The sequence below is a fragment of the Fistularia commersonii genome, chromosome 21, assembly GCF_037954325.1.
Source record: "Fistularia commersonii isolate RoL2024-O1a breed Wild chromosome 21, RoL_Fcom_v1.0, whole genome shotgun sequence".
NCBI lineage: Eukaryota > Metazoa > Chordata > Actinopteri > Syngnathiformes > Fistulariidae > Fistularia > Fistularia commersonii.
The window spans coordinates 2818182-2836222 of NC_141304.1; the positions used below are offsets into that span (position 1 = coordinate 2818182).

The 18041-nt window shown below is 47.3% G+C and overlaps 1 protein-coding gene across 1 annotated transcript; it reads right to left on the reverse strand.

Annotated features, from left to right (window-relative positions):
- Nucleotides 1-9656: 9656 nt before the first annotated feature.
- Nucleotides 9657-12855, reverse strand: LOC147222053 (neurogenic differentiation factor 4-like). Its single transcript, XM_086168424.1, has 2 exons — nt 12720-12855; nt 9657-11203 (listed from the first exon to the last, which is right to left on the reverse strand). The coding sequence occupies exon 2, from the start codon at nt 11194-11196 to the stop codon at nt 10207-10209; it is 990 nt and encodes a 329-aa protein (XP_086024550.1). The 5' UTR covers nt 11197-11203; nt 12720-12855; the 3' UTR covers nt 9657-10206.
- Nucleotides 12856-18041: the final 5186 nt, after the last annotated feature.

Below are 18041 nucleotides of genomic sequence, written 5' to 3' on the forward strand. Positions count from 1 at the left end.
TTTATGGGACGTGTGGACGTGAGGATGAACGGCTGAAACTGGAAGGCGAGGTGATGCAAGTGCAGCTCCAACCCCTCCTCGCAACATATTTTCTGGGGAAAGGCACCACAGACGGTGAATCAAATGATTGTGAGTCAGCCTTTGTGTGCCTGTGTGTGTGTGTTCAGTCCTCGGGACAAAGTGTGTGTGTTACACGGAGAGATGAGGTTTCCTCATTAGTAGAGTCGGGCTTAATAATGCAGGCAGGTGTATTGTTGTGGCCAATGGGCCGGGTGCTAATGGGACTGTCTAAGGTTAGGGGTGTGTGTGTGTGTGTGTGTGTGTGTGTGTGTGTGTGTGTGTGTGTGTGAGGGAGACAGTGGCGCAGCCTGACTTTAACGGATGTCACCGAAAGAAATTGAAAACCAGACCTGCGGATTCAGGTGACAGGTGTGTGTAGTTTGTCCAGCTGAAACTCGGGCAGCCTTGGTATTGTATGATTGGCTGTTTACGATCTCCAACGAAGGTGAGAACACTCATTCGGGTCTCCTAAGGTGTGAAAAACAGGGTTTATTTGACTATTCCTGTGAAATAAATCAAATTATACATACATTTTTTTGTATATGTTTATCCATACCATCCATATTCACCCTGTAGTCATTTTCATCGAGGGCTACATCAGCATAATGATCACCCTGAAAGGGCCACGTGTAATAGTAACACTATATATGTAACTAAATGTATCTTAATGTAATGTAAAATAAATGTGACTACTCTTTAATGTTAAATGATCGACTTTATTATTCATTCTGATCCAAAATTTTACATATGCATTTTTATAGATTCTATGCAAATGCATATGTAATATTCTTTATACTCTTTAATGTATACTCTTTAACATTCTAATACTCTTTAATGTTAAATGACTGACTTTATTATTCATTCAAATCCAAAATGTTACATATGCATTTGCATAGAATCTATACAAATGCATATGTAACATTTTGACTTTTAATTTGTTGACAATTCATTGTTTTTCTGGAAGGCTAACTTTGGCAAATGACGATCCAGATTGTACTATTAGACAACCGACACTGCCTCATAACAAAAAATTCATATCGTTTTTTTTTCTCCTTGAAGCACAAACTTGTATTCGCCTTCCCATCTTTCTTGAAACAGCAATCCGCCTGCATCAACTTTTTTCCTCCTTGACATTTAGGGATCGTTTGTATTTCTCAATTCCACCTGTTGAAAATAGCATACTTGAGCTATTAACAGATACTTCGTGAAGGGCGCCGTTTTTAAAAGCTCTCCAGGTCACTGGTGAGTTGTATTCTTGGAACAAAATGCACACAAGCAATGGGAAATAAGTGACAAATAGGTCTGAACTCTTCAGACCTCAACGCCCAAGAGGGGTTTCAGGGGCTCATCTGCATTTTGGACCAGACTGAGTGCGGAATTAGCTAATGGCTAACGGGGTTCTTCACACAGCGAATTAGCGCAGAAAGAAGATAAAAACACCCTTAGCCATCTGACGGTTCTTCTTCCAGCAACGCTGTGGCAGCTTCCACCTCTGTGTTGTACATGTCTCGCATGTCGCAGGTGCTAGCATCACAACGGTCCACACCGCGGTCTCTCACTACCTGCAGGAACTCAAAACTAGACGGTTCCCCCAGTGGAGGCTACTTCCTGGAACCAACTTAGAGCTGGAACTTTTTTTGTATATTTGACATATACATTGTATAAATTCAGAAATGGTTTACGGTATCTGATTAGCAACAACACCTTGATTAGCGTTCATGCTAGGGCACGGCGGCGTGTGCAGCGTGTCGTGCAGAGGTGGCAGCGGCGTGAGGGGAATGCTGAGCGCGCCGAGGTGGAGCTGACACGCAAACAAATCACTTGAAGAGCGATTTGAAATATTCATGGGTCTTTTTTGGGAGTGAGCATTCCCAAACTGTGTCGAGGGTTAAGACATAGCTGGGAGGTGCAGTCTGCGTGTGTGTGTGTGTGTGTGTGTGTGTGTACATGGAACCAACCAATCGCAGCTGCTATTCACCGTTCACCCTGTCATTCACCTCCAGTTAAAGCCTCCTGCACCAGAGAAGCAGGTCGGAGTCTCCCGGCTTGCAGATGATGGCGGTCCCCTGTGGTGTTTCCAAAACATCTCCAGGGAATCCAACCTCTTTAGCAATCAAACAGAGAGCGCCACTCTACGGTGACTGATTGCGGGGACCAGGACATGGCGGTTCTCTCTGCGCCGGCATCGGATGCTACGGGTGACCAGCGCTGGAGCTTCACGCTGCAGAGGGCAGCTGCAATGGCGGCGACCGCAGGGATAGAATTTGTTCCTCATGCGGCGGCAGAACAAGGGAAGAGCAGAGGTACAGCACCTCGGGGGTCAACACACATTGCGTACCATTGTTACACTACACACTGCACACTGTAACTTACACAACACTGTACACAATGGAACACAACGCACCTTAGACTACTACTTTAACTACATGCTGTACACTGGGGGAGGGGGCAACACTTGTATGCCTTGTGAGCTACTTTTCAAATGACAATGTAAAACTGATCTGCCTACACTGAAAATATATATTAATGTATATATCTACTGAGTATACGTACACAATACATGTTTATATACCTCGCATAACCGCATTAACCCTTATGGTTCACAACAACAGAGCACAGTTTTGGTCACACACTGCACACTGTACCCTACACTACACTGCAAACCATACACTTTTAACTGCTCACTGTACACCAGCACCATACACTACACATCATGCAACTTATGCTATTCACTGTACCATATGCTGCACACTGCACTCCATGCACTGTACACTACCCACTGCACTGTTCACTACACACTGCACATTGTACCGTACACTACCCACTGCATCATACACTTTCACTGCACCGTACATTACACACTGTACATTGTAGCATACACTACACACTGCACTGTACACTACCCACTGCACTGTACACTACACACCGCACACTCTACCATACAGTACACACTGCACTGTGCAATACACACTGCACATTGTACCGTACACTTCACACTGCTCCGTACACTACACACTGCACCGTACACTACACACTGCATATTGTACCGTACACTTCACACTGCACACTTCACACTTCTGCTCTCAGTCTACTTCCCACTACTCTTTCCCATGACTTCATCGTCTGGCTCATCAACTTTATCCCTTTCTACCTTTCCACCTGGTCTCCTGGACACACTGTATATCCACTTTTCTTCTCTGCATCATGTCGACCAACTCTCTACCTTTTCCTGTCATACCCACAATATTCAAAGTCCATTCTCTCAGTCCGTGTCTCTTGCCTTTCCTCTCCTTTCTCTGCTCCCGAACACACCTTCCTCCTCTCCTTCTTTGTCCTACAGTACCCCAGTTTCCATTGGTTCCCTGTTGGTCATTGGTGCCAATGGCATTCGTTGTTAACCCGGGCCTCGACCAATCCGGTATGATCTGGTTATTATGGTTGATTCACATGTTTGGTTTTGGCAAAAGTTTTATCCCGGATACCCTTCCTGACGCAACCCTCTGCATTTATCCAGGCTTGGGACCGGCTCAGTGCCGCCCTGAGGCTGCATTACAAAACATACATCTTACACTACACACCATTAAAACAGTTAATTGTACGGCTCTTTTACTGTGCTGTATTTTGCTTCATTTATTATGATCCGGCGATTCGCCTGGCATTTCAGGACACAGGTTGATGTGTGAGTGAGTAAAGTATCTACCTACCTGGCTGTTCCAATGCTGATGATAATGAGATGTTTTCTTTAGTGCATTAACGAACTGCACAGCTTTCATTGGCCCACAACAAAAAGATGGCAGAGGGTCTCAGACACAATCCTACTGACTCTTGTTTTTCTTTGTCACATGTCGTAACGCAAGGCACCGGCAGCCAGGAGGTAAATATCCAACACTGAAACGCTGAGCCGACGAAAGTCAGGGGCGACCTCCACGTCGGCGTCCCTCTTTAGGCAGCTCAGTATTTCACAGGGAAACAGCCAAGGGGAAGTGCTAGCATAGCCGAAAGATGAGACCGCACAAGCGCGGCCATGAGCCGAGCATCGTTCCACGCATTCAAACATGATCCTTTGGGGATCCGTCCAGCGCGCACGTTAATTCCTTTCTGTTGCCACTTAAGCTGCAAATTCAGATCGGATATCATAAATGTGCTTATGGGTGTTGTACGGCGGAGTTGTCGGAGGCGAGGGGTCTCGTCAGATGAGGGGCGGGAGCGCATGGGAGATTGACATATGCCGCAAGGTCAAGGAAATGTCAGGCTAATTCGGACGGACGAAAAGGTCTGTCAGTTCCGCGCCTTGTTTTAGCGTATCTGGCGGAATACGCCGAACACTCCGCTAAGCGACACCCGTTGTGTAAAAGCTCATTCGGGGAGGCTTTCTGAAACAAACGGCACGGGAGCACATGGGAACATGCCCCCGGCAGGAGCGGTAACCTCACCGCGGGATACTGTTACACACACACTTTTCTCCCCTGCAATAAAAATTCTACATGAACGCCGCCGTCATACCGAGCGAAGTAGCCAGCGCAGGCGGCCTCTTCTCCCGCTTTCATCTAAATATGGCCCGGTGGTGTTTACATCCCTCATCCGGCGACACGGTTGGAAAAAAACACCGGACCCGAGAGGCCCGACAGACCTTCGTCCGTTTGCAAGAGTGGGTGCACAATACGTACATGCACAACGGGGCCGGTAAGGTCACGCGAGGCATGGTGCGTGCAAGGACATGTTTGCAGAAGCAAGGCGCCGGATGACGCATTCTGGGTGATTCTTGTGTATTCTTATGCTCATGCGTTCACCGATTCCCCGATGAGCGCGCTCCTGTCCTTCACTCATGCAAATGAGACACAAGACAGAACAAAGCAATAAAACAGAGCTGCCGTTAAAGGCCTCAATTCCAAGGGCAAACATAAACAAGACGGCGATTGATAATTAGGCTACATTTTGGCACTCAGGGAGGACCATCACAGGGACTCTCACTATCTGGACAACGTAGGGTCGATAATAAGGGCGATCTTGGGCAAACGACAGCAAAGCGCAGAAAAGGAAGTAGTTTTTAAAACCACATTTTACTCCTGTCACAGCATCGTAGCTGCGTCTAAATGTGATGTCCTAAAAAAAGGCACTGCAATGCACATCCGCGCTTTTGGCATTACCGCTCAGGCCAGGGAAGGGCCTCACTTCGCCCTCAACCGACCTTTTTTTGAGCCACGTCAAATTTTTTACATGAGGAAGCACCACAAAATAAATGTGTCAAAAACGTTTTGAATCTGTAGTCTTGGGCTTTTTCTTTAACAGTGACAGAGCCGAGCATTTCTTCTACGATGCCTTCTACGCAGGCAGGTAGTATCAATGTCTTCACCACGATCTGTGCCTTTTTGGATTTAGTGACGATTGTAGCTCTTAAAGCTATCTACAAAGTTGTCAGCAACTTTGCAGCTAGCTTCAAAAGCTTTCCCACTCGTCTTGGGGTTTTTCTTCAACAACGCTGCCTGCTTCTCAGTCTATTTACACAGATGAACAAAATAGTCTTATCTTGAAGTAAAAGGGTGTTTAGTTTGGAGATGGGGTCTAAGTTCGCTTGGAGCCATGGGACTGTTGGACAGCTTTCCCCGACTCAGCTTTGTTGATTCCCCAACAGAAACAAATCCAAACACAATCTAACTTTCATTGTATTGTCTTGAGCTCCCCTTTTTTAAGTTCCTCTCCACTGACCATACTTGAACCTTCATCTGGGTCAGAGTGTTCTTCAGGACCAGAGAGTCCTGATTGAGTACTTTTCTTTTGAAATATTTATCCATGATGTATCACTGCCTCTGTCTCACTCGAAGCATCGCTAATGACTCTGCTGTTTGAGAGGCACTAGGTAGATACACAGGTTCATTCACTACCAGTTGCCATCTAGTGAAGAGCATTTCATTGTTCTGCCTGTCACTGCATTCTGCTCTCAGACAGACATACAAAGGCACATTATTTGAGTTGAATAAATAATTTTTGGACCAATCAGGTGGAAGTGGGCATTTTTCAATGGCACACCTGATGATCTCTCATGGCACACTAATGTGGTTGGGGAACACTGAATTAACCAATGCTCTTTCTGTTATGGACCGCATGGACAATCGCCTATTTAATGGGACATCTTAGTTATCATTGCAAAATGTGGTCCCCAATGAACCTCCTGCATGTTTTTGGAGAAACACGGAGAGCACGGGAGCTGTTTGAGGATTGGGATGCGAAGATGGTGACGTTTTGGAGGAGGAGGAACAAAGTCCTGCTAAGATTATTGATGTGGGATTGGAAGGAGAGGGCGGAGTGATGCCAAGGTTGCACGCGGAAGGGGAGGGAGTGGCAGTATGTCCGTCTACAAGGCTGTCCTGTTTCTGGTCCGGTGATGAAGAGCTTCAAGAAGGTCTTGTCCATCCACCACAGCAGGTATACATGTCCTGCACCAGTCAAAAGTACTTCTCTGCACTTCCAGACTTCCTCATACAATACCATACAAGAAGGGGGTCAGAGCTGATCCCTGATGAAGCCCCACCTCCACCTTGAACTTCTCTGTCACACCAGCAGCACACCTCACCACTGTCTCACTGCTCGCATACGTGGCCCGCACCAGTCTGACATACTTCTTTGCAACTCCAGATTTCCTCATACAATACCATACAAGAAGGGGGTCAGAGCTGATCCCTGATGAAGCCCCACCTCCACCTTGAACTTTTCTGTCACCGCGAGGGCACACCTCACCACTGTCTCACAGCTGGCATACATGTCCTGCACCAGTCTAATGTAACTCTCTGCACCTCCAGACTTCCTCATACAATACCATAAAAGAAGAGGGGTCAGAGCTGATCCCCGATGAAGCCCCACCTCCACCTTGAACTTCTCTTTCACACCGACAGCACACCTCAAGAATTGTCTCACAGCTGGCATACATGTCCTGCACCAGTCTAATGTAACTCTCTGCACCTCTATACTTCCTATATAACCTAATTCCTCTGCATCCTGTCATATGCTTTTTCTAGCGCTATAAAGGCACAATGCAACTCCCTCTGACTTTCTGTGTACTTTTCTACCAGCTTCTCAAAGCAAATATTGCATATGTAGAGACTCTTTCCAGGCATGAACCCGTAGCAAATGCTGACTTTTTCTATCCCGCGCTTTCAGGTACACCTTCCCATTACTTCATTGTATGGGTCATCAACTTTATCATAGTGCTGCACATCCCCCTTATTCTTAAAAATGGGCACTATCACACTTCTTCTCCATTCTACAGGTATCTTTTCACACTCGAAGTGTCCCACACTCCAGAATCTCTACTGCTGTCTCTCCTAGGCACTTCCATATCCCCACAGGTGTATCATCAGGACTGCCTTTCCACTATTCAATGGCCTCCGTACTCTAGCTTTACCAATCTCTGCAACTTTGTCCATGAGAGTTATCTCTTCTACTCTTCCCTCTCTTCCTTTCATTTTCCTCTTTCATCAGCCCTCCAAAGTACTCCTTCCATCTTCCCATCACTCTTTTAGCATCTGTCAACACATTTCCCACTCTCTCCTCAATCACCTGAATCTTTCCTTTATAAATTATTATATTTCATTGAATATCACCGAAAAACAACATACCTAGTTACATCAGTTCTAGCCCTATTTCCTGGGCCTGAGAAGGAAAAAAACAAAATGCACAAAAAGCTGAAGAAAACTGCTTTAACTGCTTTATCGACATTGAATTTTTAAAAATCTTCCCCCCATCCTCCTCTGAGGACGCCGTGTGGATTTGCTGACTGGGTCGAGTTCCGGGGTGTCGTCATTAGCGTGATTATTCTGAGCCAAACGATTCACACTAAAACAGTTTAATTTTAATTCTACACACACACACACACACACAAACAGTCCATAACAGAGTCCTTCACTTACAGCGTGTTGAGAAGCGGACGAAGGGGACACGCGGATGTGTGCAACTCAGAATCCACGCAACGGAGAATCCACGCAAACGATCCTGCTCCTGAAGCTTGTCCGGTGGCGACACCCGGCGGCGTATTTCCCGCCTCGGCCGTCGTTTTCCCCGGGGGCCATGTGGCGGCAGTGCGGTCCCATCCTGCAAGCGAGAGCCGGTTCTTATGGTTCGACTCATTTCAAAGAGTCGGCTAGAAGCACCGCTTCTTCCGTAACCGACTCATCTGCGATTCTATGGGAGAAAAAATACACAACAAAAACAAAACAAAACACACTTGGGCGCTTAAATGAAAACACTTTCAGATTGTTGCCATTTATTTTTGTGTGTCATAAGATAAAACAATTGTTTTTTTTCAAAATACGAAATCTCTACCTCTTTTTCTTTGATATCGTCGACAGTGTTGTGGATGAGCGCTTCTCTTCCCTCTTCCCTCTGGATTAGGGAGTTAATGCAACCATTGAGACGTCCAGCTTTGATCAGCAGCTTAACACAAGAGCACAACCCTGCATGCAAGTTTCTGCATACTTTTGTCTCCCCAACACACACACACACACACACACACACACACACACACACACACACACATGAACTACAAATTGTGGAGTGATGCTATTCATTGCAGATGATAAAAGTGTGTGTTGAGGCAGCGTGTGCATCACTCTGGGTTGAGGGGTAGTGTGGGGGGGGGGAGGTCAAAGAAGGTCAAAGGTCAATTGCCGCTCTTTGCTTTTGCTTAAGGAACGAACAGCAGCTCCAAGACGAGCGTTTTTTCTCGGATCATCGGCCATCTTTCTGTTGTTCGCCGCGCTCCTCGCGGTGAGCCCCTGCTCTCTCCGGAGCAAACACACACACAGACACACACACACACACACACACACACACACACACACGGGCTTATGCTAATCCTTGTGAAAACAAGGCGATATATTTCTCCCAGCTCAGGTCATGCGTGGGATGTTCATTAGGATTATGAGCGTTTCATCCACAATGTAACCTCTGACGTCGAACTTAGCGAGCGCTCACCGCCGCCACAGGCGGAGCCATATCGTAAACACGGGGCAGAAAGGCAACGCCGCAAAACGCAGACTCTCGCGAACCGTTCCCACAGACGAGCCGTGACCCGGGGTGACCCCGTGACCCCCTCTTAGCTGACCTCTCGGTGGGTGGCCTCCTGAGTCGCCGCAACGCTCCATAAATCATCAAAAATGAGCTAACGTTAGCTCAGGCGCTATTGTCCCCCCCTCTCCGTGTTTGCCCTTCGTATTTCCACCAGTTTTATTTATTTTCATGCCATTTCAACGAACCTCGGATTTTCAAACGCGCTTGCGGAAGGTGCAGGTTCGTCATCGTGTCCCGAAAAGCGTCCTGTTTGACAACCGAAGTCACAGATCTATTTTTATTTCTATTTTTCCGACATCCTGCTTTTCTTTTTATTTAAGCAGGGAGCCACGTTAATCATAAATCTTCATCTCGCAATCCGGCATTGTACATCGGCCCTTTCATAAAAAGATGGCCGGGAGGGGGGGGGGGAAGGATTAGCGCGGCTAAACCGCGAGCTAGAGCTCGGGGTGAGTAGTAGAGGGGGGGGAAACAAAGAAGCTAGTGGTCAAGAAGCTGCCGCCATATTTTTTTTTTCACGCGTTCACAATCAATAAACACCATAAAGTGGTCTTAGATAATAAGCATCTTTATGTTTGACATTTAGTGACAAAACAACAACGACAGCCGAGCACGAGCGGCGTGCAAATGTTGGACGCCGTGAACCTGAGACACGTTTTGCGTTCCTTCTTCTACACCTTTATTTGCAGGCGTCTGGAAGCGACATTTCCGCGGCGGAGCCGTGAAACAACAGACGGCGGCGGCGGCGGCGGCGGCGTGGCACGAAACTACTCGGAAACGGGAAAAAAAAAAAAAAAAAAAAAAGCTACCGTTCTATTTCGGATGACAGCAGACACATTTACAAACACACATTTACAAAGCAAGTTTACACCATCTTAAATTAGGGAAATAAATAAAAAATATTTTTCATTTACGGTGACAATCCGGCGAGGCCGCGGCTAAAAACCAAGTGCTTCTATCGTGGTGGGAAAATCCCCATTTCCTGTCAAACCCGCGAGGTGGGGGAACCCTGCCGTGGATCGCGACCCCCCCCCTTCTTCACGTGAGGGGTCGGCGCTCGCCGGCGTCCCGCCACTTCTCGCCTCAGTCTCTGTAGACGGGGATTATCTGTCTGGGCGCCATGTGGGGCGGATGATAGGCCTCATAAGAACCCTCTATGTGGGCGTTGTAGCCACCATGAGTCTGATACAGGCCGTGATCGGCGGGGGAGGAGGGGTAGTGAGGGGGGGGTAAGTAGCGCGGCGAAGGCTCCTGTTTGTGGACCAGGTTGCTGCTGATGCTCAGGGGTGGCGTCGGGGGGCCTTCGTACGGAGGTGTCCCCACCCCGCCGGCGTTGTACTCGCTGGGCGAGTGGTTCTCGTACGCGCCCCCCTTCATCGCCCTCAGGTGAAGAAGGTGGGCGGAGTCAAAGCTGCCGTACGGTGGGCTCGGAAGGCCCGGCGAGGAGTAGCTCGCCGCGGGCGGAACCCCGGCGGCGCGTCCGTCTTCGGGCCTCGCGGCTCTAACCACCCCCGGCGCCGGGCCCAGCTGCAAGCAACCCGCCACCAGGTTGCTGGTGGGCTGGGAGAGGCCCCTGCACAGCGTCTCCATGAAGGCCCTGCTCTCGGTGGAGACCCCGCCTTCCAAGGCGGCGGACAGCGCGCAGATGTAGTTGCGCGCCAGCCGCAAGGTCTCGATCTTGGACAGCTTCTGGGTTTTGGAGTGGCAGGGCATGATGCTGCGCAGGTTCTCCAGGGCGTCGTTCAGGCCGTGCATGCGCGAGCGCTCCCGGGCGTTGGCCTTTATCCGCCTGGCGCGGAAACGCTCCTGCCTGGCCTTCGTCGTCCTCCTCTTCTTCGGCCCGCGTCGTTTGGATCCGCTCTCGTCCTCCCGACCTTCCTCATCCTCCTCTTCGTCTTCCTCGCCGTCCTCGCTCCCGACCTCCCTGGCCGGGCGACCGGGCGCGCACGCCCTGTGGCGCCGTGAGGACGCCGACACGTCTCCGTCCGGCGAGCTCACATCGGCGTCCATCCACTGCAACGGGCTGGCGTCCTCCTCGCCGTCTCCCGGACGCACGCACGGCTTGATCATCATCCTCCCCCTGCACAAACACACAAAATTATTTTGTTGCGTGAGATTTACAAATTCTTTCCTCCCGTGTCGACCGCGACAATACGAATGAAAAGGACTTTTAAAAGGAATTCATAAAGGATCATAATGAATGTTATCCGCGCCGTGCCGACGTGGACCTTTACAGTTCCGATTCGCTGTTAATCCGGATTGTTGGATGTTAAAATATAATGTTTAATGGAGGAAGCGCGGTGGATTTGCCGTTTCAGCACCGGACAGTTCCGAGCTGCACGAGGATCCGCAGGTGCCCCTCCCTGTGCAAAAAAGCATGCAAATGTTTGTTATCTGGTGTTATCTAACCCCCCCCTCCCACCTCGGGGTGGGGGTGGAAGGGGGGGGGGGGGGGTAATCCTGGTCAATTTCCCCCCCCCCCCCCCTGCAAGATAAAGTCACTGAAAGGTTGCGACTTCAATCTGGGCCACCGCGGGATTTGCTCCGTTGCGGGATGATGATGCCACGGCCGCGGGATTAAAAGCAGAAATCGACTCCCTTCAACCCCGCCTCCACCCTCCAACCTCCAACCTCCAGGCCGGATCGGTGGCGAGAGCACCAAAAAAAAAAAGTCTCATCGGTGATGAATAGCGTGTCGTTTAAAATCCAAGTGAAATAAAATAAAATAAAATAAAATGCAATTAAATTGGTTTGAAATTCTCAAAGAAATACATAAATAAATTCACAAAATAATTAGAATTTATTAATATTTTTTTTTTACATTTTTATTGACATTAAATATATATACAATGATCAAAAATGATCACTTAATCACTTAAACAACACAATGTAACTCCAAGACAACCACACTTCTGTAAAATCACACTTCTTGTTTTTAGGACATCACATCAAATTTGGATCATCATGTGTGTTTTTCCTCTTTAATTCTAAGCGTGACTCCAAATCCAGACCTCCATGTGTTAATAAATTTGATTTCCATTTATAATTTTTGTAGTCAGCACATTCAACTATGTAAAGAACAACGTATCTAATAAGGATATTTAATTCTCTCAGCTCTAGAATGTGTTATTTTAGTGTTCCCTTTATTTTTTGGAGCAGTGTACATACATATATATATATATATACTGCTCAAAAAAATAAAGGGAACACTTGAACAACACAATGTAACTCCAAGTCAATCACACTTCTGTGAAATCATAGTGTCCACTCAGGAAGCAACACAGATTCCTTTTGACTTGTTTTAAGGACATTACATCAAAGCCTGGAGTTTGATTTTACACTTTAATTTTGAGTGTGATTCCTAATCCAGACCTCCATGGGTTGATACAATTGATTTCCATTGATCATTTTTGTGTGATTTTGTTGTCAGCACATTCAACTGTGTAAAGAGCAAAGTATTTCATAAGAATATTTCATTCATTTAGATCTAGGATGTGTTTTTTAAGTGTTCCCTTCATTTTTTTGAGCAGTGTATATATATAACTATATAATTTTTTTTTTTTTTTTTGCAAAGGATATGAACTTTTGGCTCATACCTGGGTCGTCGCTCTCCTCCTCGCGCCTCTTGTCTCGGGAGCCGTCTGGTCGGTGTGCGCGGAGCAGCGAGCGCAGTCCGGGTCACCCTGCAGGGGCTCCGGCTTTAACCCCGGGCACGGAGGCTCCTCCCTCCCCCCGGCCTCTCCCCTCCTACCCCTTCCTCCATCCCGCCCTCCGCCATCCGGGTCCCGATGAAGACCGCGCGTGGCTGGCCCGTGGCTCGAACCCCCCGGAGCTACCCTGTCACCCGTGTGTGTGTGTGTGTGTGTGTGTGTGTGAGAGTGCAAGATCTGGGAGATGTGCCTTAAGCCCAGACAGGCAGGAGAGGCCTGGGATCCTTTGTTGCCCTTGGGAGCGGGAGGCGTGTGTGTGTGTGTGTGTGTGTGTGTGTGTGTGGGGGACGCTCTCAGCCGTTTGAGCCTAACTGTATGTGACAGGCTGGAGTTGCGTGTGAGCAGGTGTTTGCTCTTACGCTCCTCCAGATCATCTGCTGGGGAGGCGATGGAGACCCGGAGAAGGTGTGCGACCAGGAGTTTAATGATGTCTCGTCCAGACGTCAACCCTCGGCTTCCTGGTTTCTTCCACCAAGCGGCGGGATGTGGAGCTCCTGCTCCTCCAGGATCTCATGAACTCGGTTCTTCTTCTGGTCTTCACTCAGAGCACTGTTCTACCAAGAGCTGGCATGGAGGACATCATCTCTCAGTGCTTACAAATCCTTCTTCTCTGCTATGAAGCCCTACAACTCCATCAAACCTCATAGAACTCTTAGGACCCCATCATTTATCGATGAACCTGTTGGAGCTCCATCATATCTCAAAGAACTCTTGGAACCCCATCATGTGTTCAAGAACTATTTGAAACACATGATATCTCAAAGAACTCTATTATGTCAGAGAACTCCTGAAGCCCTTTCATTTATTAAAGAACTCTTTAAAGTCATATATTGAAGAACTTTTTCAGCTCCATCATATATCTCTGAGACCGAGTCACATGATATATCAAAGGACTCTTAAAACGTCATCAAATCTTTGAGAACTCTTAGAACCCCATCGTTGATCAAACAACTCTTTGAAACCTGTCATATATCGAATAACTCTTAAACCATCATCATATATCACACAAATTTTTGAGCTCCATCATAAACACTCTTAGAACCATATCATATCTCTTCGAACCCCATCAAAGAACTCATAGAGCCCCATCATATATCAAAGGACTCTCAGAACCCCATTATATATCAAATAACTCTTAGAACCCTATTATGTGTCAAATAACTCTTAGAACCCAGTCATATATCAAAGAACTCAAAGGAGCTCATCATTTATCATAGAACTCCTAGAAAGCATCATTTATCAAAGAACTCTTAGAACCACATCATATATCAAAGAACTTTTTGAGCTCCATCATAGCAACTCTTAGAACCATATCATATTTCTTTGAACCCTATCAAAGAACTCTCACAACCCCATTATATCAAAGAACTCTTAGAACCCCATCATAAATCAAAAGAACTCTTAGAACCACATCATATATCATAGGACTCTTAGAACCCCATTATATATCAAAGAACTCTTAGAACCACATCATATATTATAGGACTCTTTGAACCCCATTATATATCAAAGAACTCTTCAAACCCAGTCATATATCAAAGGGCTCTTAGAACCCCAATATATATCAAATAACTCTTAGAACCCCATCATATATCAAAGAACTCAGAGGAACTCATCATTTCTTAAAGAACTCTTAGAATGCCATCATAAATGAAGGAACTCTTAGAACCACATCATTTAACAAAGAACTTTTTGAGCTCCAACATAGCAACTCTTAGAACCATATCATATCTCTTTGAACCCCATCAAAGAACTCTTAGAACCCCATCATATATCAAAGAACTCTCAGAACCCCATTATACATCAAAGAACTCTAAGAAGCCTTTTGTATCTCTAAGAACTCTTAGAACCCTATCATATCTTTAAGAACTCAATTATATATTAAAGAACTCTTAGAACCCTGCCATTTATCAAAGACCCCTAAGAACCCCATCCTATCTTAAACAAATGTTAGTACCCTAACATCTAAAAGAACTCTTAGAACACTATCATATCTCAAAGAACTCTTAGAACATTGTCATACCTCAGAGAACTCTTAGAACCCTGACATCTAAAAGGGCTCTTAGAACCCTCTCATATCTCAAAGAACTCTTAGAACATCATCACAAGTCAGAGAACTGTGATATTCCCAGCACCCGGTCAGATCTCCCACTCCTTGTTGTTCCTGGAGCTTCTGAAAGCAGAACAGGAACCAGAGCGTTCACTTACTGAGCTCTTCTTCAGTGGAACCATCTTCAGATCTCCATCCTGGGCCTTCAAACCCTCTCTTTGTACAATAACGGCCTTCAAATCTTCCTTTGTGAGAAAGCTTATTGTTAGCATTAGCCCAGCTGCAAGAGGCTTACTCTGCTGAGGGACATCCCATGATGCACCTCTCTCATCCCTCCCCTGTTTGCACCCATGATAGTAACCTCGTATCTTCTCCAGTCCCTGAGCTCTCTCATTTGATCTTTTGCATTAGCAAATGTAGCATTAGCCGAGCCCGAAAGCACAGCTGCCATTGGCTACTCTTCCGAGGGGTATCCCATGATGCACCTCTCTCGTGCCTTCCCCAGTGCATGATAGGAACCATGTATCTTCTCCAGAGTCTCCAAGCTCTCATTTGACCTTTTGCCCTTTGAGAAGGCTTATAGTTAGCATTAGCCCCTGTTGGGCTGACATAGGCTTACGCTGCTGAAGGCGGATTGTATATATCACTGTATGACATATGAATGAGTGAATGGCTGCATGTCTCTGGCCCTGTGATTGGTCAAGGGGGAACCCCACCTCTTGCCCAATGACATCTGGGACAGCTCCCCAACCCCCCACCCCATATTTTATGAATAATATACATTGTGCCATTCGAGAATGGGAAAAGATCCACGAGAAACCAGGCCTGACACTGTGCTTCTCATCTCGTGAGGTAACCGTCGTATTTGTAAATCTGTCGCATTTGCATGTTTCTTTTTCCCCTCGACCTCCATCGGGGCTTCGGGGTAAATCTGCATCCACGGCGTGCACTTCCCTCCCAGACTGACCACCCAAAAACCCCCGCTGCTCCCCCAGGATCCACGTCTCTCCTATGTCACACCTGAAGCCCGGAATGGGAATAACAGAGCTGGGGGTGGGAGTGGGGCCACTCCATCCCCAGAGTGGCGCTAGCTGGGGAATATGCTAGCTGAGCTTTGCGTCCCCTGTTGCAAACTCTCACAGTGTGTGTGTGTGCGACACCGAAAAGGTCAGGATGCATGGCTGCGTACCACGAGTTTGACCTACTTGTTTTCCGGAGTCTTCACGTGCCACAAGTAGGGGCCCGGATGTGTGCCGTGACATCCCCAGGTCCCTCCATGTGCCGCCGTGCACGAGGATGTCCTCCAAAGCCCCCCGCGGTCCGAGGCTCAGATGCTTGTCCGTTCTCCGCCGGCCTTCCGGTATGCTCCCATTGCTCTGAGGACCTTCCCTGTGCCTTTCCAGGATCTGTTTACCAAACTGTGATCCAGTTATTCTGACACATAAAACTTCACTTCAGTTCACACACACACGAGTGTAACCCCCCCGCCGAAATCCCCAGTGCTTCCATGTGTGTGACGTTCAGGGACAGTGGGTTTTGTCCATCTGCTGTACTGGAAATCCCTGGAGAGACGCCTGAGCCACAACACTGGGAGATCGTGAGTGTGTGTTGGCGGATACACCGGTGTGTGAGTGTGTGTGTTCACGGCAGCGTAAAAAAAATAAATAAATAAAAAAATAGCGGAGCCGGCGTCACGCCGTCCTCTTGCATTTCGGTTAGCAACTCAGCTAACAGAAGAAGAAGAAGAAGAATGCCCTTCGTTTTGTGGCATTCGGCCGAATGTCTGCCTTCCACCCGTCACGGATGAACCGTGAGTGGTGGGCGGTCGGAGCGTTGCTCAAAAGCACTCCAGCAAGCTAGGATGAGCAAGGGAATCGAACCAGGAATGTTTGATTAGCACCTGATTCATATAAAGGTAAGAGCCTCGGCTTACCAACTTCACTCCGTCTGCGAAATGACTCAATTTTTCCCATTGGAATCAACGTAAATCCCATGAATCCGTTCTCCGACTCCCCCAAAGAAAATCATACTGTACCGTTTTGAAACTTTTTTGTTGGTTCATTTGTAGCAAAAACAGAGAAGAATTCAAGATAAGCTTAATTGTTGCTGTATTTCTGGTGTTCTTCTTCCTCCTGTCAGCACTTGTATACTTGCATTTCCTTCACTAAATCAGCAACAGTAAAGCCAAATTGCATATGAGATCCTCCAAAATGCTAATGCTAATACTAACACAATCTCAAGCTAGCCGTCCTTCAATAATCCAAACTAGCAATAACTTTTCGACTTCTTCTTAAACATGAGACCTTTGTTTCGTTATCGTAGTCACCCCTTTGGCCACTTGAGCCATCTTTAGCGCATCTTTGTTCCCCAGGATTGTACAGATGGTTGACTTATCTATATAATAGTGCTTGTAGCGCACATTTAGCTATTATTTTCTTCGCGAGCTTAATTCTTAACTTCTTCTTAACACCACTGACAAGCATTTCTAGTTCTTTTGGAAGCCACAATGAAGGCTCACTTCCTGAAAATAAGCATTAACAGGAGATCACAACAGTGTAAACAACGCAGAATACCACGCACGACTGCTGCTGCGCTACAATGCCACAACACATCAACGTAGGTCGATTCAAAATTTAATTGAAAACTTTGTTCGGGATTAGGGGGCATCCATAAGCCGAGGTTCTACTGCATGTCACCTTGTGACAGGGAAGCGACCATTTGACTAATATAGTTGTGTCGCTAACAAACCAATATCCGTGTTGTCCAAACGTCCAGCTGTCAGTTAGACGCGGAGACGTGGTGGAATCATCTGGACGACACCGAGGTGCAGACCAATGCAAACCTGGTCGTCACATAACCCTAGAACCCTATGCAGGTTTTGCTTGGAAATGTTGCTAGTAGCAATAGCGGCTAGTTGTCCAAGAGGGCCACGAACCCCTCTGGAGAATGAACGCCACCCTGAGTTTCATGGTTCCCGTCAACTTCAGAAATGAGCCAGCCCGCAGCCTCCCACCAGCCCGGGGGAGATGCGGGTGATGTTGACCATGTGTCCGCCGGCTAACCATCTCATTGACGGACCCCGCAAGTGGAGAGAATAGCCCCAAACCCCCGGCCCACCCCGCGCCCCTTCGCCTCAACCGCGACACCCCCTTAACCCT